The sequence below is a fragment of the Cololabis saira genome, chromosome 19 (assembly GCF_033807715.1).
Source record: "Cololabis saira isolate AMF1-May2022 chromosome 19, fColSai1.1, whole genome shotgun sequence".
NCBI classification, from domain to species: domain Eukaryota; kingdom Metazoa; phylum Chordata; class Actinopteri; order Beloniformes; family Belonidae; genus Cololabis; species Cololabis saira.
The window spans coordinates 24,565,275-24,591,608 of record NC_084605.1 but is presented as its reverse complement, the minus strand read 5'-3'; the positions used below and the strand labels follow the sequence as shown (position 1 = coordinate 24,591,608).

At 40.2% G+C, this 26,334-nt stretch overlaps 1 protein-coding gene across 7 annotated transcripts in view; it reads right to left on the bottom strand.

The window, feature by feature from the left end:
• Positions 1-25,928, bottom strand: part of mrtfab (myocardin related transcription factor Ab) — a 49,155-nt gene extending 23,227 nt beyond the window's left edge. For 2 of the 7 annotated variants that reach the window (XM_061709332.1, XM_061709328.1), the window contains exons 1-4: positions 25,702-25,927; positions 22,686-22,750; positions 18,911-19,098; positions 6,212-6,235 (exon numbers count right to left, since the gene is read on the bottom strand). In XM_061709332.1, coding sequence (XP_061565316.1) covers positions 6,212-6,235; positions 18,911-19,034 — 148 coding nt within the window. In that variant the 5' untranslated portion in view covers positions 19,035-19,098; positions 22,686-22,750; positions 25,702-25,927. Of the gene's footprint in view, positions 1-4,773; positions 5,414-6,211; positions 6,236-15,425; positions 15,810-18,910; positions 19,099-22,685; positions 22,751-25,701 lie in introns of those variants that run through there. The other 5 variants (XM_061709327.1, XM_061709330.1, XM_061709331.1 and 2 more) reach the window with 5 other exon arrangements.
• Positions 25,929-26,334: the final 406 nt, after the last annotated feature.

Genomic DNA, 26,334 nt, shown 5'->3' with positions numbered 1-26,334 from the left:
GTGTGTTTTAGTTTGCAGAATTAACTAAAAGGAGGAGTGAGTATGTTATTAGAGTAATACTATTCTAACTAGAATAAACTGTCATCGACAGGCCATTGTTTTATAGTTGTCGCTGCTGAAAGGGTGTGTGTGATCTCTGTGTGAGGTGTAACACACCACTCAAGCATCCAGAGCATTTCTGGCCAGGGTTGTTTGCTACTTTGAGGATAAGCAGCACCTGTTCCTTCCCACCAAAAAAACAAAAAAGGTAAAAAAAAAATGACATCATTGGTGCTCGCAGGTTAGCTGTCAGTTAGCAGCTGCTGTGTTGAGTTGCTGTTATGACAATGTAGGCCTGGGCATCAACACTGCAACGCGGGGGAATTAACGGCAGAGTCGAGCTCCTAAATGTCATCCTTCGGCTCTTAATCCTTGCCGACTATCCCGGCTCTGTTCTGTTGTTTTTATAAGAGTACGCTCTACATGTACGTCTTCAGCGTTCAGTCCGACGCTGGAATCTTCTCTGGAAGCAATAACACGTCAGCTCACATTCAGCAACGTAAACACGGAGACCTAAACACTGCCGGGCAAGTTTATACATGGTGCACGTTCCACTCATGCAGCAGTTAGGTGCCAAACATAAGCCTGCGTATATGCACACAAATAAAAACACATGGACACAAATCAGTGCACAGTCCATGCTGGGACTTTATTCTTGGAAAGAGAATCGTACACTTTCCTTTTATGTTTCATCACATCTCAAAGCTTCTATTCTCTCCTGCACTTCTTTACTTTTCCCATTTATTCTTCAAGTTTGAAGGAAAAGCTTACTGGAAGCATAAATACTGTCTTCTAGACCAGCGTTGGCTTTTATTGCTCGACTTTAAAGCAGCACAAAGGAACATTTGCAACATTTGCATATTTTTTCAACTCAGCAGGTCCCCCTGTAGCCATGGAGGTTAGGTCACTGAAATGACACTGTCCAAGATGTTCTCTCAAGCGATGCAGAGTTCTTGCAAGAGGCAACTAGGTCATGAGTCCAAAGTTACTTTGGACTGACTTTTGGCAACAGTAGAGACCAGAGCAGCGGGAGCTAGATAAAGATGAAAATAAAGTCCTTTGTGCTGCTTTAATGAAAGAAAAAAAAACATATCTTGATTACTTGAGACAATGCAAGTGTAAAACACTGATAACAGTACCATGTGTAAAAAGTAGGGATGGCTATTGACTGCTGCTATAAAGTGATAACACGTTTCCAGAGTAGTCAATACTGAAGGTTTATCACGAGCTCCGGGACAAACCCTTTATTTTATCTATCCAACTGAATCATGCAAGTCATTTAAGAGTCATAATTTTTATAGAGGTCATACAATCACCATTGTACATCATAGAATAAGGAAGGTAAACATGTGAATGTGCCAGAGCCGTTGCTGAGTTAACCCTTAAAAGACTTTCAGCCAGTAGAGTCAATCCAGTAGAGCTGCATTGGTTAAGGTTTCTTCCTACGGTGCGAAAGTTGTCTCGACAACCAGAGATAAATTGTTACTTGTACCGTTCTTCTATATAACTAATAATATTTCGCGTGGCTGTCTAAATGCACCCCATTTTAGTATTCTTAGAACATTAAAGCAGCAGGAGATAAAACAAACACTGATAGGTTTTCAAATAACAGCATCGGGTCAATGATGGCATCAGTTCATGTGAACATAAAAGTGTCATGTGTAACGAGTAACGCAGTCAAAGTAGATCTGAGGTCATTATATCAAAACAAGTGGAGGCACAGTGAACCATCAGAGAGCAGGAAGTGTGTCTGAGGTTATGCAAACAAGCTTAAATGTGTTCTGTGAACAAGACTTTGGTTCTAATTAACGGTTCAATGATTAGTCGATATTTTTGACAAAAATGTTTAAAAAAACAGTCACCAATTAAATTAATTAATCGACTATTGTCGGCAAAAAAATGTAAACAGAGTGAGGGATCTTCTCCTTTCCTATCTCTGCTGAGTTAAGAGTAGTACAGCGCCAAGAGAACAATTCGACTGGCAGCAAAGTTTATTAAAATATGTTGTTTTGTATTTTTTAATTAGCACATCATTTAAACAACCTCAAGCTAAATTTAAAAGCTGAGAGCTTAATCGGAACCATTTAATAATGAGATTCACAATCCGATTAGTCGACAAATCGTTTCAATAGTCGATGACTATTCGACTATCAGAATAGTCGTTAGCCGCAGCCATCTTCCTGATGTAAAGACAACCACAGAGAAAATAAAGGACATGCAAGACATTTCAGTCTGGTTATAGTTTGATACCATTTATTCTACATATTTACACGTCATGTTTTACAATAATTAAGTATTACCTACAAAAGTGTCAATAAATATTGATACTGATAATCAGTACTGGTGTCGGTACAAATAAGAGTAAAACTACGAGTACTTGACAACAAGTATCACAGTGAAGGAAAACAAATACGGAACACATGGAGATGTAGGAAGTGATAGTCCTCGCACCATTAATGGAAATTGGATGCAGGACTTGTGAAGTGTGCATAAACACTCCTGAGCTGATGTTATGTAATTCAGTAACTTTGTTATGATAGTCTTTCTGCAGAATTCTGACTTATTAAACGGTGTATAAACTTCAAAGGCTGTGACCTTATTTTACCCTGCTCGAGCTTTCTTTTGCAAAGGGAACTTCACAACACTAAACATTCCTCATGAGCAGAGCAAACAATCAGTGTAAACTCACGCTTCAGATGAAATGGTTAATGAGCTGATCATTGTTAGTTTATAAATGCTTAAATAAAAAAAAAAAGGAAAAAGAAGACTATTTTTTCTGCCTTATGAAAACGAAGACGCACACCGGAACTTAAAATCAGGTTTGAGGGCCATTTTGGTTAATTTAAGACGAGGATAAAAAGGCAGGGCACTTTTACTGGGATAGTAGGCCACAGCTTCAGCCTGCCTCTGTACTCAGAAAAGCTGGAGGGAAGCAACCCAGAGTGACATGCAGGAAGACTGCAGAGATGGCAACCTTTACACATTTTCAGATAAAGCTGAGACAACTATAACCACAGTCCTCCGGTTTTCTCGAAGACGGTTTGCTCACTCAATTCAAAACTGTGATCTCCAGGTTGCAGAACAGCTCATTTTTAACCACCGTCTCCACGTGCTGGCTGAAGAGTCGCAATGAATTTAAAATCATACATTACAGCCTCAATCCTAACCAACCATTTTATTTTGAAGATATGAGTGTATATCTACTTAATTCAATGTTTTAGTGCTCTCATCTCTTGTCTGAATAGTTATTACAATAGTTATTACTAAGTTAATACAAGAGCTTCTGCTGCTTGAACTAAATCAGTTCAATACTTAAATACAGCCCTCATGCTGCCACACACTTGCAGAATGTTAATCAGTTACTACAGAAAACAACTGGAACATTAAAATAAGCCGGAAAGAAGGATTCAAGGATTAAAACGTAAGGACGGAGAATCATTACTGCAGTTGCAGGAGGAGACTAGTGAAGTAGAGCCAGAGTGCTGGTGGCCAACTGGGCTAATCCTGCAGCACTCGTGTGTCAGTGGCTCTGACTAAACATGTCTGAGTTCAACCCGTCCCCAGAAAAACCCTGGCTTGTCACAACTAAGCCTAAACACAAGTCACCCACGGCAAATGCTCCACACATCAGCGAGAGTAGAAAGAAGCAGAGAGCAGGGACGATGCAAGGTTAAGGCCATTCACACCCCAGAATGATGCCCACTGCATCTCGCTGCCGCATCGTGACAAGGAGCCAGACGACAATAAGGGGAGGTGCAGTGCATACTAATTATCTCAAAGTTCAAGGAGTGTGAGTCAAATTCCCAGCGCTAACACTATCTGCAGTCCATGGCACTCAGCCTTTCTCTGTCTAATGTGGTGCTTATTTGAAGAATTGAACCAAGTCAAAAAACAAAAAGACGTGGAATAATCTGAGAGTTCAATTCAAGTACATTCAACAACTCTGCAATGAGTTAAGTTATAATGATCTCTCTTTTTGCTGTCCAGATTCCACCATCTTTCCCTTCCCTGTTGTGTCTCGTCATCCGTGACTGATGCACAAATGCAAGTCGTGCCAAATTCGGCTACATTACCCTTTATTATTATTGATATTACTCAAATGTTGGAATAAGATGCTTCTGTGAAGCCTGAGCAACCTCTAAATACACAAACAGTTTCTGTAAATGTCATACCATTACATCCAATACATTCCCACACATAAAAAGCTAAAACTTTTTATTGGTATTCACTATAAGCTAGTGGCCCCGCAGAGATTTTGTCCATTAGTGCTCCGAAAGTGCAACGCCTTTTTTCATGATTAGGCCCCAGTATTCTTTGTCATCATGCCCAAATTGTTAAACGCCTACCGATGCTTTTAACTCTACTCCACTGACAGTAATGGCCACAGAAAAGAGGCTGTGAAGAACAAAAATCCTTTAAAAAAAATGCACAAACACTTCCTTGGGCAGGTTTAATCTCGATTCAATTGGAAATGTTACTTTAAAATCGGGCATTTACACATGCCGCTGCTTCTTAATTTAGTGCAGGGGCCAAATATACTCTATTGAAAGAGTTGCAGGGAAGATATACAACCTCCTCAACTTCTGACACCAACCAATTATCCAAATAGCTTATATTTGACAAAGTTCCATTAAGGATTTAAATAAAATATCTAAGTACTGATACAACGCTCTATAAGAGGCAGCCACACACATAAAGTATCAAATATCTTGTGTGTGACTCCAGGTGGCCCACCTTCTTTCAGGCTGTGATAGACAAGTCTGTCGTGATCCATCTTCAAGCTTTCCTTCTCCATGTCATCTGCCAGTGGGGGAGAATCCAGGGGGGAGGGTTTGAAGGAGAGGCAGTGGTTGGTGTCCAGCATTATCATTCAAAATGGAGATCAATTACTTGGTAAACATTGAACTTCTTGTTCAAAAGCTGTCCTCCTCCAAAGTCTCGAGTGTTAGTGAAGAGGGAAGGTTGTCCTTTCTGTCCATGGGTCAGATGCACATCAAAAGCTTTGGACAACTCCACTTCAAGTGAGAGACTGTCTCCAGTTAAATGATAACGGCAAGGAAAAACACTTCTGCTGCCTCGGCGCTCCACTCCCACTCCGTCTCAGTACCAGGGTGATCGATTGGTCTGTCTCTGCTTCACTCCCTTTCTGTTTTGGCTCCCGATCTCTCCTTCCACTCCTTTCAATGGAAGCCAGCGAGTCACGACGGATCCGTTATGCGGTTTTTTCCAGGGAAGCCAGGGTTAGGAAATCCACAGGGTGAGTCGTGGGCAAAAAAGAACAAGTATGCCAAGGGGAGGAAAGTGAAAAAGAGGCCAGCGGCCAAGGAAGAGAGGACGACAGTGAGCTCAGCGCAGAGTCCCCGGCGAGACTGCTTTAGCTGCAGCTCCTCCTGAATCTAACACACACACACACACACACACACACACACATACACACACACACACAAGCAATAAGTGTTGCTGATAAAGTTCTCCTGCTCAGCTGTTGCCATTCATTCACGGTTACAAGCTCAGGGGGGCTGCCACATGCAAACCCCCTCCCCGTTCAATACAAAGACACCATACAAACCAAAATCACAGCAACGACACAGGGAACGTGTTTTTGTACAACGGCTCTGGCTAACCAGCCTTCCTCTCTAGTCAACCTATGGACAGTTTTTATTGGATGGGCAGAAACGGCAACAGCCGCGGTAACTTCATCCAACACAAACAACCATTGTCGAATATGTTTGTGTACATTTGATGCTGGGATGAACCACACGCCCTCAGAGATTGGTGCTCAGCCATTCACCACTGAACTGAACAAACGTTTCCTGGACAGTGGCTCCTCGGGTCGTACAGAACGTGACTGCATCCCGGTCTCGTCTCAAAATGTTCTGATTCTCATGCCGTCCAAGCCCTAAAACCAAACTCTATGCAGCTCGTGCAGAATGCTGATGCGAACGGCGCGCGTGCCCCCCACCTCCGATCTGTTTTAAATAGCCAGACCAGCTGGCCATAGGGGGGCTATATTCAGCTTGGTATCACCTGTGCACCAGCAGGATAATGTTACTTTGGGGCACAAACATCACACAGCCAGCAGACACACAAGAGAAGGTTAAGCCTCCCTTCCCTGGACTAAATTAATGCTTTAATAAACATACCATAAAGAAAGAATGAATCGCTTGCATACCTTTTCTTTTGTCTTCACATGATACTAAGAGAGGAGGTGAAAACAAAAAAATCAAATGTTAAAATCAAGCAGACTTTGGTTGGTACTTCAAGGCTTACTAAATAAGTACACTTCCCCCGTCCACGTGGCAAACATGAGCGAAGCCCACCTGAAAACACAGACGACACCTTAAACAAACGGTGTCTGGTAACTACAATTGCTGTCTGTTATGACTGCGGGATTAAAGTCCACCTGCTGCCATGATTCACAGTCTGGGCAGGAAACGCAGAGATGACAACACACACACTGGGATTAGGCTGTTAATGTGTGAGTTGAACCAATCTCAGCAACACACACCAAACAGGCGCTGAAGATGGCATGAGTAGCATGTCCATTTATTTTCATTCAGACCAAAATCATTCTCTTTTTTTGGTTTTTGGCAGCTTTCCTGAATCAAATCACACTCTCTGTTATCATCTTAACTAACATAATTCATTCTGAAAGACCGTTACTATATTCCACACGAAACTCTCGTCACTCAATGGGAAACAATGATTAACAGCTCAACGGTAACATATGAATACATTCTCTGTTATTTGATAGTCGTCATTACTGCACCTACAGTTGGAGGGGAGTTTTTATGGTTTTAGGCCTTGGCGGCCAGAGCGTGAGGGAAGTACATTTTACAGTTTCCATGACCCAATTCTTCTTTGAATTAGCAGTTATTCAGTAGACTTAGACTACAGGCATTAACGGTCACCCTGAGCTGTTCTGAAAGTGCCTGACCATGCCATAGATATTGAGAATGGCCAAGCAGTCAGGCCGTGTGAAAAAACAGCTCTCACGGAGAGGAGGGACAATATATTTATTTACTTATTTTAAACAATGCAACGGCTCATATTATCAGTGTTGCTTTGAGGGGAACGAGTGGCGCCAACAGGGCAGTCAAAACTACAATTATCCTCTCATCTTCACACAGCTTATGAATTACAGTGTTGAATGGTATGACTGAATGCACATTTAAAAGTGGAGCAAACAAAGGAAATATGATGTGAAATCTCATCAGTTCTGTACATTTTATTAGGCTGGCCAGCCAGCCTAATAATATTGTTTTTGCAAAGAATTGGTTTGGTTCCACTGGATTTGACTTGGACTGGCCAGATCAGAAGAAGAAACCACTCCTCATTGGGCAGAGACAGTGAAATCATGTGATAAATGTCCAATATGGCATTTGTTGGAGTAGGAATGACAGTGAATGACTGTTCTCAGCTTTGCATTTAAAAAATTGTTGATCAAAGGTATTATTAGCAATTCTGCATCCATCTACATTGTTTTCAACAGTTATTCTTTTTAAGACGTTGCATAAAGCCTGCCCCCATCCCATTGCAATTGGTTCAGCATGTCCTGTACTGGTTTTACTGTAATGTCCCCTCTTGTGTAGTAGCCACTACACAAGAGGGGATTTTCTAATCGTGAATGGGTACGGCTGATCAGACTAGGATTTTAGTGCGGGTCCAAACGATTGTGACGGAAACACTTTACGTTCTTTAGTGAAGAAGTTAAGAAATGGCCAAAGACATTGAGATTTATCACGTGAGAACAAAAAAGATCAAATGTACCAGTCTGTCCAGAACATTTGTAGAGAAAATAAAATCTTTGTGGAATTAACTAGTCAATGAACTGGTGCCAAACAGAGTTTAAAGTGTGTAGCAGCAGTATCTCTGCAGAACATGTTTGCATGCTGTTGGTGCACAGATAGGACAAGAATAGAATACTGGATCGTTGTCTCAACTATTTGACTTAGTGGTTGTTTTAACCTTTCACGAGAAAAATTGAGCGTCATAGTTCTGTCTTTATGAACATTCCAGGAAAACTATTTGACCCTGGACACTCTTATCTGAGTATTTCTTTTTTTAATTTTTTTTATCTTTCACTTCAACTATTTCTGAGAACTGAAAAAAGGGAAGAATGAAAGGATGACTAGAAAAGAGACAAATGTAACGACAACAATGCAGTAACCCAGTCAAACATATGCATCGTATTTCTTTTTGTCTAAAGTAATAAAAAGGATTGTATTTTTAAATATTATTTTAAAAAAAAGGATTTGTGTTCCTGTTTTTGCATATGACATATAATCTTTTCACATTTTTTTCCCACTATTGACAATCCCTCTAAACAGCTGTACTGTAAAATCCCAAAGTACTTTGAAATGCTTCAACAACAACTGAAACAGAGATTTCCTGATTGTTGGACAACCTGACCTATGTGCAAGCTCCCCCAAAGACTGGCACTGCAGGTCAACAGCACACAAACAACACTATGTTGATCTATCTTAGACTCCCATGGACAAATTATCTTCCTGTTATGAAAAGCCTTGTACATTTACTTCCTTCTTTTTTTAATTAAAATATGACCAGGTTGCATTTTGGTCAAAAGTAATATCTGTATTTGTTGTCTCTTCTTAACCTCTATGCATTTAAAAAAAACGATACTGCAAAGCTGACATCAAAACATACCGACATTTACATAATTTCTTATAATGTTTATTTGATTAAGGTGAAACATAAATAGGAAACCAATATTTCAGTTACAATGTGGAAGATGCTAAAAGTCCCGACCAAAGTGTCTACAGTTGAATGAATTAATTGGCTGGAATTTTTGGTGTTTTTACTTGTTCCTTGACCAGATTCTTTTATTTTTCCTTCAACAAATCTACGACACTATCATTTTTGTTGGGCAACCTTCTGAACCTGGCACTAATGTATGAAGATATTTGGAATATGTCACTTAATCCAAGAAAGGTTTTCATAAAACAAAGTATTTTAATGTCCAACTTGATGAGAAACTGCAAACAACTGCCAACAACTGCCTACGCTATTTTCCCACGATGTGCTTCTATTTTGAAATAGTGCCTTTAAAGTAACAGGACAAGTTTAACACAGAAACAAATGTACAAAAAGTAAATCTTTTTATTTTTTTTAAATGCAGAAAACACATCCTGACCTGCCACAAACCAACCATTAACATTCCAGCCTTGAGAACAGAAGGTGTTTTTCTTCCCCTGTACTTCCTAGTTACCCGCACCCACTCTGCTGCGGTATTTACCAGCAATCTCTGCATCTGGCTGGGACTCAACTCTCACATCGGACTCGCTTTTCATTAATAGTTACCCAGTGACATTTTTGAACTGTAAAGAAATAAAATCTGAGGGGAACTATTTAACAATATGTCAACCGAAGCAATGTCACGCAGGGTACCTTAAGCTCCATGGCAACCATGTGTGCAATCATGAGTGAAGGATGTGGAATCTAGCACAAAACCCAAATGTAAACAATGCAAAAGCAAGACCGCACGTAACTTACTGCGCTCATGTTTGTACTTAAAGGAGTAAACACGCTGCCAGAGGTCTGTAACCAACTATGTGCTTGGAGATGAAGTCCTTTTGAAAGAACCAACGCAACATCTACATGAACTGCAGAACTTTAGTTTAACAGAGGCATTTTCTTTATTAGTGCAATTATATACAAGTGATTATCATTATTTTTCTTTTTTCTTTTACAAATATACATATGCAAGGAAAATTCATGATGCATATCAAAGATATTAGTTAAATGGTAAAAGGCCCAGTCTTGCATGGCCCTTTTTGAGGACTATTTTGGATTGCACAAAGTGTAAGACGTGTTTCTCATTAACCACCTGAAACACACACTTAAACAGTGTTTATTATTATCTTATACCTTCTATGTACGGTAAACTCACAGACCTCTTTCTTAGATACTAGCAAAGTGGCTGGTGAGTGTATATTTCACATGCCTCTCCTCCACATACACGAGTCAACCGTACCGGACTTTATGGGTCTGCAATGTTCAGCCACAGTATGAACAGCCACATGTGAGTGCACCTCTAAACCTGATGAAGCGTAACAAGTCTAAGTTTGAGATATTTGGGTCTGTGCAAAAGGAAAATATGAATATATTTTGACATTGCGCCAGTTTTCTTCGTAGGTGATTGGAGCAGTCATGAAAACCCCAAAGATACCAGACCTTTCTAAAGTAATATAAAAAGAAGTTTCAATGATGTAGTAAAAACAAGTTAATGAATAAAAACTCAGCCATAATGTTTTACAACAGCCTATCCCATCTTAACAGGAGATAAAACTTGATATGATTTGACCTGCAATGCCACTGATAACTGATAAATATGCATAAAGGAGGCATGCATGCTGCAGTCATGGGACTGTTTGCATTCTTCACCTTTTACTTTTTCTAAAAGTAGGTTTGTTGAGGTTTTATATGAACATCATAAAGCCACTAAGCTCTGTCTATTTTTAGTGAAACTGCATGCATTCCAAGGTCTCAATAAATACTATCTTTCTGCAATTACAACTGTGATTCCAGTGTTTTACGACATGTTTGTAAACAAAATAAATGATGGAGAAAATGATTCTGAATTAAAGCCATTTTGGTATCTTTAAACTTCGGAAGTAATAGCGTGCCGTCTGAGAGGTCCTTGTTAACAGAGCTGAAGGTTCTTTGTTGACCACCGTGGAGCAGCACTGTTATGTGACACAGTCTCGTCAATAACAGCCGTTAAAAATCAGCCCAACTGACGTCCAACTGCAAAACAGAAAGAACTGAGGGAGGAGGATAGCGGAGGTCGTGTCCAACGTATGAGACTTTGAAAGGGGAGAGGACACTGGGGAGGGAATACAGTGGAAGTGCTGGGAAGGGTGTTCTCCACGCAGTGATGACGGCTTTGTAACAGACTGTTACATAACTCAGACATCTGAAAATCATTTTTATTGTAACAAACCCCCTAACCTCCTTCCCTACTTGCAGAGGAGACATCATTTTCTTTTCTTTATTACATCTCGTTTTCCGCTCTGTCCTATAACAGAAACTGTTATAGGACAGTAACAGAACTACCAAGTCATGTGAGTTTTAACAGATCTTACTTTTTTGTTTGTTTATAAGAGAGTATTTACTTTACTCAAACTGTGTTCCTGAAAGTTTTTCCATCATCTCTCTTAGATTTTGTAGACATGTTCCTCCTGTCCTCTCCTTTTTCCGTTACTATATACTATAACAGCTAATAAAAGCCGGGCTGTCAATTTGCTTCAGCATCAAGGTTTTTATTAGACCATTAATGGGGCCACTATTACCGGTTTCTTTTTTTTTTTTTAAACCAAGATGGAGATGCAAAATGAAGTGTACATGAAAAAGATTTAAGAGAGGTGGTCATTCTGACATTATTTAACCTCCATGTCAACCGTTTCTTTCCTTTCACAAACATCTAATATACACTTTTAATCGTAAAAGGTTTTGTGTTCATTTTAGACAGAGGAATCCTAGCAAGCCCACTTGTTCAGACTTCTAATTGGGCTGTCAATCACTAACATTTAACATGTTCAATGAGGCCTGTAGGTTCTGTAGGATATAGATCTTGGGATTGTGTATTTCTCTTGAGAATTGCACAGTCTGACATTTGAGTTGTCCAATTCCAGGAAGATTTGCATTTCCCACTGGTGAATAATCTTTCTCACTGCAGAACGTTCAACTCCAGATTTTCCGGAAATGCTTTCATCGTGGTATTGTGATAACATATACGTAAATGTGCCAGGCCATCCGACTGCTAAAACGTCTGCTTTTATAGAAGTCTCCACACCAGTCGATGATCAATTCATTAAAGGCTCTTAGCCTTCCATGTCAGCAGTAAGGGGGTACTCAGTATTGACCACACCAATTCTTCTCTTTTGTGGCTCATATTTGTTAAAGAAACAACAGTGAACAAAGGTATTAAGTTATATACCTTTGTTAGTCTGAGGGACTATTTACCAGATGATATTTATGTTGGTCTCCCAAAATTAATGCATAATCAGATAGATAAAATATAAACAAAGAAAAGGGGAGGTACTAACTGAATTTGTTGCTTTGGGTCAGGCAAAGTTTTTTTTGTACCTTTTCTTTGGCAAGTTATGAAGAAATTTGGAAGACTGAGGAAAAGTGGTTGATTCTCACTCACTTCCACTGATAAATTGTAGAATTGACATGTTAAATCCAACATCTGTCACATCTGCACTCAAATCCAAATACATTTGTTTCACTTATATGTCAAAAATGAACACATGATAAAGTGTAGCCTTCAGCCTTTAGTTCTGCTGTTGCTGGTATGAAAATGATCTCATGGCTTCTGTATGAGTCACACTAACAAAACAAGAGTCCTGTCAGTTCACAGTGACCTCTGCTGCACTCACTAGCAAACGTTAAGTGCTGTTGGTAGGTGAGTCACAGGCTAATGGCTGTTCTATTATTCACAAACACCACAGCAACTCAGTTAGACAAGGTAAATTAGACCAAGGAGAGGATATGCATCCTCTGTTTCAGATGCTTGAGTGTTTTCACGCAGCAACAGATTTGGCCCTCCGACACGTGGGCCCTAAAACTGTGTGTGTGAGCATGACTGAACCAAATTTAAAGCAGATATTTAAATGTTTGCATGGAATAATTTGATTTGGTGCTTTCTTTTCTATCTGCTTCAATTTTTATTCCAGTGTTTTTACAGCTTGTGAAACCATAATGTGCAAGACAAGATTAGTCCTGTGATCTGAAGTCTCCATCCATCTCATTAAGATCAAGTACGCATTTGGCTAAAGAACATTGCTTTGATAAGATGCTACCCAAACACTCATTATAAATGTGCATATTTGAACGTTTATGCAGCTGCACCCAAACTAAATGGCACAAAGTATGACTTGTTTACTTGTTTAATTCTTGATGTAGTTTGACATTTTTGAATACAAGTGTCTGCAAGACTGTTACTTGCAGGTAGGCAACAGTTGCATCTACTAACAAAAACGTGCATCAGTACTCATCTCCCTGGAACTGAATGTTCTTTTTATTACAGAAAGTGATGTTGTAAGAAAGATGAGATAGTGCATGAGTGGGCTTGTACCTGTGGGTGTGCAGAAATCGTGTTGCTGTTGCTGCGAGCTGATGAAGTGCTTTTCTTTGGCCTCGGGCAACAGATCCGAGTGAAGATGTTTGGCTACACTCTGTGACTTCTCATTATCTACCAGGAATTTACTAGATCAAATCAAATATATGAATATGTTTGCACGCGTTGAAAAACTTTGCCGTCAGGACACTGTGTGAAAATGATAGGCTACTAATTCCTGCGAGGGTGTGTCCAGGTGTCGACATCCACATGAGGTGCGATATGTGTGTGTGTGAAAACGTCTGTGTTTTGGTTAATCATGCACGGTCCTGTCGGTGTTTGACATGTGCTGGAGACATTTAGGATGTTAAGTCGCTTGCAAAACTTGCTTTGATTACATAAGACTGGTTTTGCCTGTATGTTTGTGAGGGACCCGTTTACAGCACTCAACACTCAAACCATTTGGTCTCCAGTTGTTTATATTCAACTTTTTTTTTTTTTATGTTCCTTGGAAACAGAAATTTGTGTGAGATCTTTTTTTTCCAAACATGCAGTCATCCTTCTATTATCAAGTTACACATCCTCAACTAGACTAGAGTTACTTAGAGCTAAAAGCATCCCGTTGTCGGCGCACGTTTATCCTCGTAATTAGATGTGATGTAATGTAATTTATTTTTCAGGTCCTCTAATATTTTTGAACCACATGGGAAGGTGGAGATTATCCAACATTACGATCGAGTCGAAGGTGGAAAAGTAAAGAGGGCATGCAGCTGGACTCTGACTGCAGCAGCTCTGTGCATGGACTAAAAGATTAATGTGACTTCCTTAGTTTGTTATGACATTTTTAAGCTTTTCTTTGTAATAATATCTAGATTTAGTCCTTAGTCCTCCCATTTCTTGCCATGGATCAGTCTTGCCCGTTCCCATCCCTCCTACTCTCAGGCCTGGAAGGGTACTGTGGGGCCTCTGCTACTGGCAGCCTCCCAGTCTGTTACATAACGGTACCATCAGCTCCCTGAATCACTGCTGGGCTAAGCGAGCCGCGGCCAGGCTGCAGATCTAGCCATCACCTCTTAAACACTGGCAAGCAGCACAAGCTCCTGGCTGTGAGGAGCCTTTGAGCTGCTCAGATTATGTTGGCGTTTTTTGCATTTGTGAGAGCAAGCTGGTCATTTCTGCCACCTGTCAAACGAGACCGCAACATAAACTGAGTCAACATCAACTAATGATCACCGTTTGTCACAATGCATGAGCGGGGACGAAGAGGTGTGTGAGTTTTATTGATTATTGTTTACAAATCTAAATGGACTAGTGTTTAAAATAAAACAAAAAACAGAAGCTATCTAAGGGAATTTCAGCACCTTCATACATCCTATTTGAGTTTCTTTTTTGTCTTTTGACAATCTGAAAGTAGTTACTTCAGTTCTCGTCAAACACTGATGGTATGTAGAACCTTCCAGTGGTCCTTGTTTGTTTTTAACGCTGCAGAGGTTACTGGTTTTAAATGAATTATTGTATCTGAAATCATTCCCCATCAATTGCTCCCCGTTCATGCTTTTTGCAGACACAGTTGGCATCTGTCTCACACCATTTCTCTTCTACGAACTTCTTTCTAGTCTCAGTGGTAGCTGAAGTCGTCGGTGTCGTTATCCTGGAACAATCTGTTCTGACCGAAATGAGCGTGTCATTTCCACTTGAATCTGGAGCAGAATCGGTGATTCCTCTAACCTACTTTCGTCCAGCTCCGTCCCCTATTCTCCCCTTCTTCGGCTAACGTCCACCTCTGGGGCTGCATGTGGACCCGGCCCTGCTGCCTGCAGCCAGAGCTTTGGAGGAGGTGCTGATCTGGCAGGACAGTAAACAGCTGCTGTGACTGACGGCTTTTCTTCTGGGAAGAAGGAAGAACCTTAGCCTGGCCTGTTTAACTCGCCCTGAGGACACTCATTTATTTACATATGTTCATACTATATTAACTCTCTCTTTTTTAAAGTATATTGCAGCAAATCATTATGCACGATTTAAATTAAGAGAGATAAAAATACTAAGTTTCCAGCCTGAGCCAAGAGCTTTGGTTGCTAATGTAATATAATGTGGTATATAATGTTTTAATAAACTTCTGCATCTATGAAAACTCATTATTCTCATTCTACAAAGTGCTCCACTGTTTAGGATTGCAGTTCAAATATGCTTTACATTTACTGATACCTGGTTGTTGGGTTTTTTTTAGCAAATTTAAGCTCAAGATCAAGTTTGTAGGTAACATTCAGTCATGAAAAGAGTGAACGTTGTACTCAGACTTTACCTGACTGAATGGTCATGTCCCTCTGCACCATGCTTGGGAAGGTTCACCTTCCCGGCGAGATCAGCAACTCATATTCCCCAAACAGTAACATCAAGCAGCGTGATCAATCCCAGCAGCGGCGCCAGACAGCAGAGCAGACGTCCAGAAGAAGAAAAGCCAGGGCGCTTCCCCTTGACAGGCTGCTGGGAGTTCAGAGGTAGCAGCACACCTCACGCTCTGCTCTCTGGACTGCATCTACAAGTGTGTGCATGTCTCCACAGAGAGGGCGTGTATAGGTCTGCGTGTTTGTCCATTATTGCATCTTGGGTGACAGCAAGGTCCACCCACCAGGCTCCAGTGTCTGCTGTTACACCTTCAATCTCTCAAGTTCCCATATACTTCTAAGCTCTTCCTCAGCCAGTTCAAAAAAAAGGAAAAAAAAGGAAAAAAAGCAAGCTGGTGCCTGGCCTCGCCTCCTCAAGTACAAGTAGCACACCCCCTCTTTTCTTCATTTCCATTTTTCCCCTCCCTTTCCTTCTGTTCCCCCTGAGAAGTTATGCAATACTGCCATTTCAGATACATCCTCCCCCTCCTCTGAACTTCCTCCTCCTCCTCCTCCTCCTCCTCCTCCTCCTCCTCCTCCTCCTCCTCCTCCTCCTCCTCCTCCTCCTCCTCCTCCTCCTCCTCCTCCTCCTCCTCCTCCTCCTCCTCCTCCTCCTCCTCCTCCTCCTCCTCCTCCTCCTCCTCTTGTTGCTCTTCCAGCCCATACTCCCATACTCAATCTAACAACCCCAACAAAAAGTTTCCAACAATCTCAATCAAACTATCATGAAGTCACCACCTTCGTTTGCTGCAGAACATCTTGAGGGAAAGTTTGTCACCGGGAAGTGAGCTAATATAAAAAGCTTTTAAGACTTTTTGTACCAGCCCTCACAACCCGAATCAAAGCTGATCTCTCTTACACACACACGCCTGAACATCTGTCTCAAATTCTCACCCTAATAAACATGTCACGTCTCGCTATACGCAACAACAACTCGCTCTGCATGATCTGTTGTAAAAGATAAAGCTTTGATAAGCTTTACTACGAGCTATGCTGTACTTCACTGCATCTGCGCATGTCTCTGAAAAGAATTGTGATTCCAGATTGGCTGCAGGCGTGCCTGCATCGACATGTCGGCCTCGGACTGGCAGAGTAGAGCGTAAGGAACAGTCCAACAAGAGCAGAGGTTGTCTAATTTGGGAGTGGTGACCCGAGGCTGTGAAAGAGAGTGTATTTGTGTGCAAAGAAAACATGTCCTATGACAAGCAGTCCCAGAATTATTCTTTATTAGCATTAGCATTTAAATGGTGTGATCATCACTGGATATATGCCTTATGTCTCATTGTATCTCTTGTTAGTACCCTACTACAGCTATGGGGTTTATATGACCTGTATTGTGGTAGCCTCACATTTTTAGCATGTGTATTTTCATGCATTACTCTCTGCCAATGTTGATTGACAGGCCTGCAGACTGTAAATCATTCACAGCTCCCGCCCTGCCCAGCCTTCCTCCAGCCAAAGCCAGGTCAAACGTCCAAAACAAAGACACCCAGCACCCTGCTGGGAACAACAGCCAATACGACTGGCTCCTCTGAAAAAGCTAAGGTGTGTGTGTTTGTTTAGACGTCAGTTACACTATCTTGGGTCTGAGCAATCTTTTGATATCTCTACTTATCTGACTGAATGTGTTTATGACTTAGCCGTCTATCCGTTCAGAAGCATTGATATGCTAAAGAGGGTGCTTTGCAAATACCAAGATGCTCCTGCTGATTTCGCTTGCTTTACTTTGGGCTAAACTGTACTTAAACTGATGACAGAGATTGTAGTTGATCTAAGGTGGCATTCAATGATTGAAGAAAGGAGGAGCTGAAACACACCGAAGAAGCTGTGAACAGAACATACAGTAGAATATGCATGAATCCAGCCAGGTGAACTTTTTCATCGTAACGCAAACCATAGGAAGTTCTACAATCCTTCCTGTGGGAGATTCCAGCACTCCACGCTCAAAGATGAGCTATCTCCAGACACAAAACAGGCCTACCAAGCGTCGACTCCACAGGGCAAACATGCAGCACACTTTAATCTACTTGCAGAAGGTCAGCACAGAGGAGCAAGCCAATTCATGCTGAAGCTTCATCATTCCCTTCTGTCTGAAGATGTAAAAGGACACAACCTGCTAAATATGCACCGCTTCACCTTCACACTTCCATCTCTACCTCGGTTGCCTCTCGGTGGTCACTTAGGTGAACAAGTGAACAAGGCACACAATCTAAAATATGTAGCTTCTGCCACTTAGATAAGTGTTTTCCCACTTTCTAACCGCTCTATCTTATACAGCATTTTGTCTAAGCATACGTTTTTGACGATTGAATTCCTTCCCCGGAAGACCATTCACTGTGAAAATTCACTCATAGCCATTTCCACTGGTACAGAACTACAGATCTAATCGTAATGGGACAGTATTGGGCTTTATATGATAAGTTATGCAGGAGCATCCAAGAGCAACTACTCAAAATAATCAAGATGGCTGCAGAATTACTAATAACACCCTGGATTAAAAAGTTTTTACTGGAAAACGGACAAACACATGCCACTTAGGATGTCTTTTGTTCACACCATGGTTAATACTGGGCTAGGTGTCACTTTGCCTTCTCAACAGCTTTGATGCTGTGATTGGTTTTGTAACTATCCAGTGGTGTTCAGAGGCAATCATAGTCAAATCCAGAGGAACAGGTCTAATCGTTTGCATTGAAAAAGAAAATCATTAGGACGACTGGCCATCTTGCACCTTAGATGTTTATTTGTATATATGTCAACAAGTACCACATTTGTTTATTTGTTTATTTACTGCTTAAAGAGCGAAACAACCAGAGTCAAATTCCTTGTTGGACAATGTTGGAACCTGGCCAATAAAGATGATTCTGATTCTGATTTTGATTCTGATCTTGATTTACCCCTGCTCAGCATTGTTTAGAAATCATTATTACGTGTTGATGGCAAACAGGTCAAAAGGTAAATGTCTTTCAAGCAATACTTCAGAGAACCGTGGAAAAATAAAGGAAAAATCTGCGGTGCGAAGTGTCACTGTTGAAAATGTTCTAAAGCAACCTGAAAACACCACTGCTAACATTTTGTTTTGTTTTTCTACTTTTTCTGGGGAAGTTTTAGGCTCAAAAATAGCTTTGCATCCAAAACATGCAAATGGGGTTATTTAGGAAGCCGTAACATTGAACAGCCTTTTGTACAGCCCAGGGAAGCTACCAGGACAAAAATAAACTGCAACTCTCCTTTACCCTAGACCCAACATTTAGTGTGAATGTAAACATACTTTATTGGACGTTACAAACGAGGTTGGTTCCTGCTCCTACCAAAGCTTTGAAATCTGTACAAAACTCACCCCAAAAAGGCCAAACAGTATTATTAAAATTAATAAATAAACAAAAAAAAAGCATTGCGGTCTCACCATTCTTGCGCTCCTGCAGAGGCATGGGATGGGAAGCAGGCTGAAGAGACAGCTCCTGAAGCTCGTTGGTCACGGCCTCGCTCTGAGGGCTCGGGGCCAACCCCGATGTGACCACGACTTCCATCGTGCCAGGATATGGCTCCTCCCTTTTGCACGAGTCTATTGTTGCCAGGTTGATGGAGAGGGACCTGGAATAAAAATATGGAATTAGTCATTTTACATCCAATAAAAAAAGATCAGGATACATATTGTGATTAAACCCATCATTAACAATTAAATGGATTTTCTATTTTAAAAAAGGTGCAATTGGTTTAAGTACTGGGTGTGCAGAAAAGAAAAAAACAAACTTCAACACTGGTCATGACTGTTATTTCCCACTTATATCGCTTATTACCTAGCAACAGAGCATGTGGGCTTTCATGGTTAATAGTTTTACATTATCTTTTTTTTCATGAACTCATTTCTGTGTATAAATTTGGCAGTTCGAACAGATATAAATAGATGGACGTACATCCGCAAGCCACAGCCTTCATGTCTGATCACGTACTGTGGTGCCAACATACCCAAGTCAGTTTGTACCGAAATGCTAAACGTACAAAACAAGAGTCACGCACCTTCGTTCTTTCACTTTCTACAGACAAACTAAATGTTTTTAAATAAAACATCCAGCTAGTCGGTAACCAGTTGAACAGTACATTTAAAAAGGTGTTCAGAGATGATTTGAAAGCTATGATAACTAGGACTGAGGGGATTAAGCTTCCTTGTTCTTTCCCCATCTCCCACAGACAACTGAGGAAAGAGGAGGAATGCAGGGCTGTAGGCTAGGGATTAAATCAGCCACCGGGAAAGAATTTGCATGTTTCAACTAAACAACTGTTGCTGTGGCAGCTGTTTTAGAAAGGTCATCATCATCTTTTTAACCTCAGCTCAACTTTCATACATTTAAACCCATCCCATGATACATCAACATTGCTGGAACAATCTCAAAAAGGGGACCAGAACAGTTAAAATCCCCTGGGGATGATAAAGATCAAGCATGAGACAAACTTTACCCTCAAATCTAGCACATGACATCAGACACCTGAATTGACGGAGGAACATGAACCTTTTTATCATATTCTTGATATAAGTTGGGGGGCAGGAAACACACGCGCAGAATACTTAGAAATCCAAACTTTTCTAGTCTGCAAGCACATCGAGATGACGCAGTTGCCAGGAAGTATGCCTTTGAAGTGGGAGTTTATCACTGAGACTGCAGAATACCCAAAGGCACCAATTTGTGCAGCCTCTAAGGTAAATAAAACCCATGTAGAAACAAGCACCAAAATGTTTAGGACCACAAGCTTAATCAAACCATTAAAAGACCAACAACCAACTGAACAAGCCCAAATTATAAAACTAACAAATGCTACGAGTGTGGATAAATAAATCCATTATCGTCCATAAACTTATTATGTCACTGCATGCCAGAATCAGAATCATTAGGTCAGATTGATAAGAAACAGGGATTGGTCAAAAAAACTGCAATTAAGCATATCTGATAAATGTGTCAAAAAGAAGTTGACACAAATTTAATCCTAGTCAACTAAAGCATTAACAGGAAATAAATAAATAAAGTTTTACACTGACACGTGCATTGTGAAAAACTGTTTGATCTTGACATTAATCCAAGATTGAATTTCAAATTTAATCTCACTATCAAGTACTGCTGCAGACGTCTGAACGGACATGAAATAGGACATTTTCACTTCACGTTCCTGATGTAGGGATGCTTGCATGTTTTTTTGTTATGTTTATCAGTCAGTATGTTTACGTGCAAAGTTTACTCAAAGTCAAACAAGCTCTTTGACTGGACTCCGTTCTTTGACTCCGAGTGTGTCAGACTCAAGTCACAACAGGTGGCAACATGCCTGCATTTGGAAAACTTGGCCTTTTTTTTCCTCGGTTGTGCAAAGCAAGACTGCATCTAAACATTTTTAAGCTTCACTTTTACGACTTCCGTGCCAATATTAGGTATTTGATTACTAAATACCAAAAGACATTCAGTGCTCAGGTGCAGCATGTAGTGACAAAGTATGATTAGATTATTTCTTAAATCCAGCAAATTACTTTACAACATAGATCAGCATACAGTAAAGCTTGATCATCTACAATTTCACTTTAGTGTAACTTCATTGGTTTAGAGTTTTCCTTGTGGTTATTTATGTGCCAAATACTCACCATGACATATTATCCTGTTTGTTTTAATCTTACTTAAACTCCACCTTAAGAGTACAGGCAATGTGGAATATTGACTTTGTTTCAGTTTTTAAGACTGATCTCAAAACCTACTTATGTTCTGCTGCAAACTCTGCTGTTTTATGTTGTTTAAATTGTGTTTTTATATTTTGATTGTTGTACGGCGACCTTGAGTGTTATGAAAGGCGCCAAACAAATAAAGTGTATTATTATTATTAATGTTTTAAGGAAGCGTGAAGTTGTTCTAAAGAAACTGTATTTCCATGCAACCAAGTGCATCAATTGCCATTTTTTTATTGAATCAATATAATTATGTTGCCAAGTGCTTTTTTCTTTTTTTGTTTAAATAAAACAATGTGTATTTACTGTCAAAGGTGAGTGTTCGCTGTGAGGCAGAAAGACACTGACTTCATAACTGAAATATTTGTATACTGTGCATCCCTAAAGATTGCCTTTACGTAATCATAAAAGTAAAAGTTAATTTATTACATGTGGATATGTAAAAAAAAAAAAAAAAAAAACCAAGGCTGTTTCATGTTAGGCGCATTGAGTTGTAATAGGTTTTATGTCAGATTCCCTTCCTAACGCAACCTTGCTTTTTTTATCAACTGTATCAACTGCTGTCACAGTAGTTACCCTGTAGTTGACTTGGGCAGGTGACAGGTGATCTGCTGCCGTGATCCCGACAGGAAAAAGTTGAGAAAAAAAGAGATAGACTGCATTTGAGCCAGCTTACGAACCTGCCAATCCTCTTTGAGTTTCTGCAAATCTAATTCACCATCTGCCAAAAAGACGTCTGACTTAGTGACAAAGGCATGGATGAAGTTTGCATGTCGAGTTAGACCTGATCACATTAGAGGCTTTAAAAGAAATGTTGCAGGCAGCTGTGCCGGGATTAGCGCAGGTAGACAAAAGCCTTTAAAGCTAAGGGCAAAATGTAAATCAGGAAACAGGTTTAGAGTGGTAAGAAGAAAAAAAAAAAAAAACAACATATAAGGGGAATTCAGAGGTTGAAAAAGAAATGTGATCAGGACCTGATCTGAAACAAAATGGTTTTAAATTTTCATCCATGACCAACAGTGAAACCCACCGTGATGAGAAAGAGAGATAACATGCACAGCACTTAAGCTTGAGATGCTTATCTCCCTTCAGCCAAACATGAAACGGAAAGTAACCCTGGCTTTGCATCTCTGCTGTTAAGGTGTCTCTTTACAATCTGGCATTTCATCTGCATAAATTGCCCAGTGGATGTTTGGTTATTTTATCCCAAATTTCACCTGGCAGATGGCTGCCGTCTTAACACGCTCTTGTGCACCGCACTGAGGAAAGACAGAAGCCCACACTCCTCTCCAGACGCCCACACTCGTCTCTCGGATATGTAAAACAAGAAAGCCGGTACACACAGATGCACGCATGCCCTGGCAGCTTCGGTTCTTTGAAATCGAAACAAAGAAAAACCAGCACTGACAGCAGCTTCTCAGATCCCAACTTCCAGGTAAAGGACTCCAACCTGCACCTGAAATAAGCAAACACTTACCTGTGTTATAAAATGTGGAGGAAGGGGAAGGATTCCATCTCATCAAGGCGATGATCCAAGCGGCTCTGTTAAAAAATAAACAAATAAAATAAATAAGAAGAATTGAAGCAGTCTATTTACATGTTTTGCGCTGCTCTAGTACATAAATGGGCTATGATGATGATCATGATGACGATGATGATGATTGCCTTTAAGTTCCTGGGATCCACAATCTCTCGGGACCTGAAGTGGACCACCCACATTAACTCTGTCAGGAAGAAGCTCAGCAGAGGTTGTACTTCCTGCGTCAGCTCAGGAAGTTTAACCTGTCACAGCAGCTGCTGACCACCTTCTACTCTGCCATCATACAGTCTGTTCTCTGCACGTCCATCACTGTCTGGTTCGGATCAGCCACCAAACTAGACAGGCACAGACTGCAACTGACAATTAGGTCTGCGGAGAGGATAATTGGGACTAACCTCCCATCTATCCAGGACCTGTACCTGTCCAGGATCAGGAAACGGGCAGGTAACATCTCTGCAGACCCCTCACACCCAGGACACAGTCTGTTTGACCTGCTCCCCTCTGGACGGCGCTACAGAGCTCTGTACGCCAAAACCTCCAGACATAGAGACAGTTTCTTCCCCCAAGCTGTTGCTCTGATGAACTCTCAACACTCATAGAGTCTCAGAGTAATCAACCACTGTGCAATAATAATAATAATAATAATAATAATAGTAATAATAGTAATAATAATAACCACAATCATATGCTGTAACAATGCACCTTTCAATAACCATGTCTACCTCATACTGCTGCACCTTTCACTTTTTTTTTTTTTTTTTTCTAAATTGTATATATGTTAATAAGAGTCATTTGTCTATTTACTGTACAGTGAGCGAAACTTTAACTTTCTCTAGTGTCTTTCTTCTTTTTGACTCTTTAGACTCTCAAAAAACTCAAATCGTCTCAATTTTGAGTATATTTTTCATGCATTTGATGACATTCTTTTCAAAAGTTGTGTAACTAAAACATAATTACTTAAAATTGTGTTTATACGCAGCAAATGGTTTCATATTTGGGGGCAAATTCACATTCCTGTTATTATGTACAAAGAAAGGTGAAACTGTTATTTGCAGCTGGTGTGCTTGTAGCCTTTTCTGTACGATATTTCCTCTGAAGTGCCTCTTTGGTTAGTATTTACATTAGTATTTACAGTTTCTTCCTCCAAGCTGTTGCTCTGATGAACTCTCATCACTCATAGAGTCTCAGAGTAATCAATCACTGTGCAATAATAATAATAATAATAATATTAATAATAATAATAATAATAACCACAATCATAGGCTGTAACAATGCACTTTTAAACATGGATTAAATGGAATAACCTCATACTGCTGCACCTTTCACCTTTTTTTAAATTATATACATGTTAATAAGAGCCATTCGTCTATTTACTGTTTGTAACTATTTAAATCTGGGTTGCCACCTTTCAGAAATAGAAATAAGGGACGCCCCGATTTCAGCCCAAAAAAAGCCCCAAAACTTCTAAACTGCATAAAAATGTGTTTATTTTATTTGAAAAAACAAAATGTTTTGATTTAAAGTTTAAAGTGCTTTAATAGCATTGAACTTGCAGGACTGTACAGACAGCCAACCATACTAGCAACTGAAATATCCTCCTATTCTATGTATGTCCACATCAGCCCAGATGTAGAATATAGCCTACAGGTGAAGAATATGGTGTAAAAATTAATTTATTTCAATAATTCAACTAAAATATGGTGTAAAAGTTAATTTATTTCAATAATTCAACTAGAATATGGTGTAAAAGTTAATTTATTTCAATAATTCAACTAGAATATGGTGTAAAGGTTAATTTATTTCAATAATTCAACTAGAATATGGTGTAAAAGTTAATGTATTTCAATAATTCAACTTAAAAGGTGAAACTAATATATTACCTAGTCTTATTACATGTGAGGCAAGATATGTTAAACCTTTATTTGTTATAATTTTGATGATGGAGTTGTTTATTAATTTCATAAAATATTGTCTAATTTATTTTTTATTTGGGGTTTTCATAAACTGTGAGCCATGATCACCAAAATTATAACAAATAAAGGCTTGAAATATCTCACTTTGCATGTAGTGGGAAATAATATATTTGTTTCACCTTAAGTTGAATTTACTACGAATTAAGTTTTGCAATATATTCAAATTTTCAGACCTTCACCTGTATACTATGACATCAATAAATAAGAGCATAATATGTGTCTGTATTGGTTCAATACGGAACGCAACTTTAAATTCCCAATTACGGAACAATTCCGTATTTTAAGGGACGGGTGGCAACCCTGGTGAGGGGAAAAAAACAAAAACAAATCCCCTGTCTGGCATGTTGATACTTGGCCAATAAAGCTGCTGATGATGATGATGATGAGCAGCAGTGTCTGGATCACTGCGCTTGCTCCACATGTAAAGAAATATCCATGAACAGATGAGAAATAAACATGTAGTTAAGTAAGGGAGCCATGGAGTGAGCTGGAGCCTTGCAGCTTCAGGAGGCCCGAGCACAGATGTCATGGATCTGCAGCTGTCACTGTCCAAAACACACACACACTCACGCTAAGCTATTGTTAGCCTGTCTGGGTGGGAGTTCACCTAAAAACATCCTCAACACGGACTAGAAAAGTCAAGCTGCGATGAAAAAAGATGGCACACACAGAGAAAGAGTGAGAGAAGCACGACAAGATGGACATTAAAGCCTCAATTATGGTTCCGCGTTAAATCGACGCAGAGCCTACGCCGTAAGCTACGGCGTAAAGTACGCGGCGACATGCCCCGGCTCTGCGTTGGTGTAACGCGGAACCATGAATCAGCCTTAAGACGAAGTCGGCGCTACCTAAATGAGACAAGCCTAGCACACCATAGCAGCACGGCTAATCGCCGCCTATAAGAGTATTGTTACAACTAACTCCCTATACACGTGGATACAGCTCCGGGGGATCTATTCATGCCATATATCCGCGCTTACCCTTCATGTTCGCTGCTGTGGGTTGAGTCTGATGGTAAACAGCTCCGGCATCACAAAGGAAACTTTAACCGGAAAACCTCGTCTGGGTGAGAGAGCTGCTTCCTCCACGACGTCACCCCCCTCCCCACGGGCTCTACTAACTCACGGGTTATTACTGCCGTGACGGGACACGGCCACAGCCCACACTACAGCGACCTCGGGAGAAAAGCAGACACGATCAACTTAGAAAAAGTACAGGTTTTGGATCATTAAAGATGACGCTCCATCACTGTGCGGGTTGTGTTTGTCTCCCTCTGGTGGCCAACATTGTGAACTGCAAGGCAAGGCAAGTTTATTTGTACAGCACAATTCAACACAAGGTAATTCAAAGGGCTTTACATCAACATTAAAAGCAGCAAGACACAATTAAACAGTAAATAACAAATAAAATGAAATAAAATGATAAGAAAAGAGGTAAAATAATAAAAAGCACAAGTTGTTAAAAAGTAAGGGCAGTAGAGTACAGCAGGTAAGTATTTAATTTTTATGCAACAGTCTCCCTGACCATCTAAGGGCGACACAGAAAAAAAAATATATATATATAAACAAACTTCAGATAGTGCAGAACAGAGCAGCTCGCCTTGCACTCGGGTG